The following is a 3,234-nucleotide window of genomic DNA, read 5'->3' as shown; positions in this document are numbered from 1 at the left end:
GGACTCCCACGTAGTCGACCGCGGTTCGAGTCCCAGACCCAGTGGCTTCAACTCCCACTGGACGCGCGTGCGTGCGTGCCCAAGATCCCGAGAGGAGAATGGAGGAGAAGGGATTGCGGCGTGGCCATCCCCCCTGGGGGATGATTTCTCGCTTTCTGTCTCTGTCTCTCTCTGTTTTTCTGGCGAGTGCATGCACCCTGTAGCAAAAACCTCTCCAAAAAGAAGAAGAAACAGCAGCAGTATATCAGGCCAGCAGGTGGTGTCGTGGTTAAGGCAGCTGGATCCTACATGGCCAACTGCACAGTTCGAGTCCCAGACCCAGTAACTTGGACAGTACTCCAGGAGTGTGCCTGTGTGCCCCAAATCCCAAAGAGAAGATGGAAGGGAAGGGACCACCCCAGGGGTGATTTCTCCTTTTCCCTCTCTCTGTCTCTGTCTCTCTCTCTGCCCTGGCAAGTGTGCACACCCTACAGCAAAAACAAGAAAGAAGAGGAAAAAACAAACACAGCACGATGCCAATGACCTCAGCAAGAGCTGTCTGTCTCTCTAGCGAATTATGTGTCACAATAAAAAGTGACCTTCTGCAGCTCTTGTGTTCACCGTAACAGCAAATGCCGAATAACCCCACAGGGACCTGTTATCTTTTCTTTTCTTTTCTTTTCTTTGGAGAGGTTTTTTGCTATAGGGCACGTGCACTCACCAGAGAGACAGAGACAGACAGACAGACAGAAAGCGAGAAATCACCCTCCAGGGGGGATGGCCACGCCGCAATCCCTTCTCCTCCATTCTCCTCTCGAGATCTTGGGCACGCACGCACACACGCCCAGTGTGAGTTTAAGCCACCGGGTCCGGGACTCGAATCATGGTCGACTACATGGGAGTCAGCGACGTAGCCATTATGCCAACTGCTGGTCCCTGCAATATCTGGTAGTCTGACAATATGGATGTAGGTACCAAGACAGATGACTCCTCTGTAAAGAGATGACATAAACTTATGGTAGCAACAAACACCACTGCAAAGAGATTTCGTCAACATTTGCTTTTCTCTAGCTTCCTTTACAGTAATAGTACAGCATCTAATATGCTGGGGCCAGCAGGTGGCGTGCTGGTTGGGGTGGCTGGATTCCCAAATGGTAGACTGCGTTTGAGTCCCAGACCCAGTGGCTTGGAAGTCACACTGGGCGCATGTGCACACACGCCCAAATTCCAAGAGGAGAATGGAGGAGAATAGGAACCAGCACATGGCCTAATGGTTACATCGCTGGACCTCCACATGGCTCACCGTGGTTCGAATCCTGGAACTGAAGGCTTGAAACTCATACCTTCTTGGCACAAAACCCCAAGAAGAGACCGGAGGAGAAGGAATAGCAGTGTGGCCATGCCCCCTGGGGGATGATTTCTTGCTTTCTGTCTCTCTGTCTCTACAGGGGGGAATATGCACCCTATAGCAAAAGTCTCTTTTAAAAAAAAAGAAGAATGGAGGAGAAGGGATTGCAGTGTGGCCATCCCCCCTGGGGGGTGCTTTCTCCTCTCCCTTTCTCTCTCTCTCTCTCTCTCTCTCAAGTGTAAGTTTTGTCTAGCAAAAAAAAAAGGTGTAATCGTAGTGACTTGCTGCCTCTTGTCACTCACCTTAGGGGCTGCATCGTGCACAAGGCAGGACTGTCCCAGGCTCTGGTGGCATTGAGCAGCCCCCCGGGCTCCACTCCAAAGCTGCTGCAAACCCTTCCCCCCAGTGACAACGCAAACCATCTCCAGACACTGCCAAGTGTCAGGGGGAAGCGCTGCAGAGGTGGCCCTGGCTGAGAAGCCCTGTCCCCCTCCCCCACCCAAGAGTGACAGAAAAGAACTGGGAACGTCACCAGTCATGCAGGACGGGCTGGGCCACCTCCCAGCCGTAGTGGTGGGCATCACGGATCCAGCCCCCGAGCAGCGCGGCCTGGTGCATCAGCTTCTTGGGGATGCAGCCCACGTTGACACAGGTGCCACCGAGGCCCCACCTAGTGCCTGGAAGCAGGAGGAACACGTGAGAGTTACATCCAGGAGCTGCGGGAGGCTTGGCCTCGGTGCTGAGAACTCCCAGCCGTCCCGTGGCTCAGACGTGGGCCCCACGAACCCTGCCATGAGCTCATTATCTACAGCTGCGTTTAGAATCTTTTTAAAAATAAGAATAACGGGGCCAGCAGGTGGCAAGGTGGTTAAAGCGCTGGACTCCTACATGGCCGACTGTGGTTCGAGTCCCAGACCTGGCAGCTTGCTTTCACACTTTCCTTCTCTCTGTCTCTCTCGGGTCAAATTAAATAATAACGACCAATACAATTAAATAATAATAAGAAGAAAGAAGAACAAGTGTCTGGCTTTGCATCGCGGTCTCTGGGCACGCCAGGCAAGCATGTGCCCACGGCCGTGGTGGGCTGAGACTGGGGTGCCTTTCTCTCTCCCTCTCTTCCTCATTCATGGGAAAAATAAAATAAATCTTAAAAAAGAGAACAGGGCCAGTAGGTGGTATGGTGGTTAAGGCACCAGACTCCCACAGGGCTGACGGAGGTTTGAGTCCCAGTCCTGAAGGCTTGAAAATCACACTGTAGGGAACCGAAAGTTAGCGTAATGGCTATGTCGCTGGACTCCCACGTAGTTGACCACAGTTCGCGTCCTGGACCCGGTGGCTTAAAACTCACGCCAGGCGCGTGTGTGTGCGTGCCCAAGATCCCGAGAGGAGAATGGAGGAGAAGGGATTGCGGCGTGACCATCCTCCCTGGGGGGTGATTTCTCGCTTTCTCTCTCTCTGTCTCTCTCTGTCTGTCTGCTGAGCGCACGCGCCCTATAGCAAAAACCTCTCAAAAGAAAAAAAAAAAAAAGAAAGAAAATCACACTGTGCGTGCCCCAAATCCCAGGAGGAGGATGGAGGAGAAGGGACAGCAGTGTGGTCATCCCCCCCGGGGGTGATTTCTCACTTTCCCTCTTACTGTCTCTCTCTGGCGAGTGCATGGGCCCTATGCCAAAAACCTAAATAAATACATACATACATAAACAAACAGAATAAGGAACAGGCCAGCTGGTGGTGTGGTGGTTAAAGTAGCTGGAGCCCACATGGCCAAGTGTGAGGTTCAAGTCTCATACCCGGCCGCTTCAGAAATACATTGGATGGGGACCAGCAGTTGGCGTAATGGCTATGTCGCTGGACTCCCATGTAGTCGACTGCGGTTTTAGTCCCGGGCCTGGCTGGCTAAAATGCCA

At 52.8% G+C, this 3,234-nt stretch overlaps 1 protein-coding gene across 1 annotated transcript in view; it reads right to left on the bottom strand.

Annotated features, from left to right (window-relative positions):
* The window catches only part of TXNRD2 (thioredoxin reductase 2), a gene marked incomplete in the record, with an annotated part of 69,241 nt that overhangs the window by 61,330 nt on the left and 4,677 nt on the right, over positions 1-3,234 (bottom strand). The window contains 1 exon segment of the mRNA XM_027772609.1: positions 1,860-2,004. Coding sequence (XP_027628410.1) covers positions 1,860-1,945 — 86 coding nt within the window.

The sequence above is a fragment of the Tupaia chinensis genome, unplaced genomic scaffold (assembly GCF_000334495.1).
Source record: "Tupaia chinensis unplaced genomic scaffold, TupChi_1.0 Scaffold000287_1, whole genome shotgun sequence".
Classification (NCBI taxonomy): Eukaryota; Metazoa; Chordata; class Mammalia; order Scandentia; family Tupaiidae; genus Tupaia; species Tupaia belangeri.
This window is presented reverse-complemented; position numbering and strand designations above follow the sequence as displayed.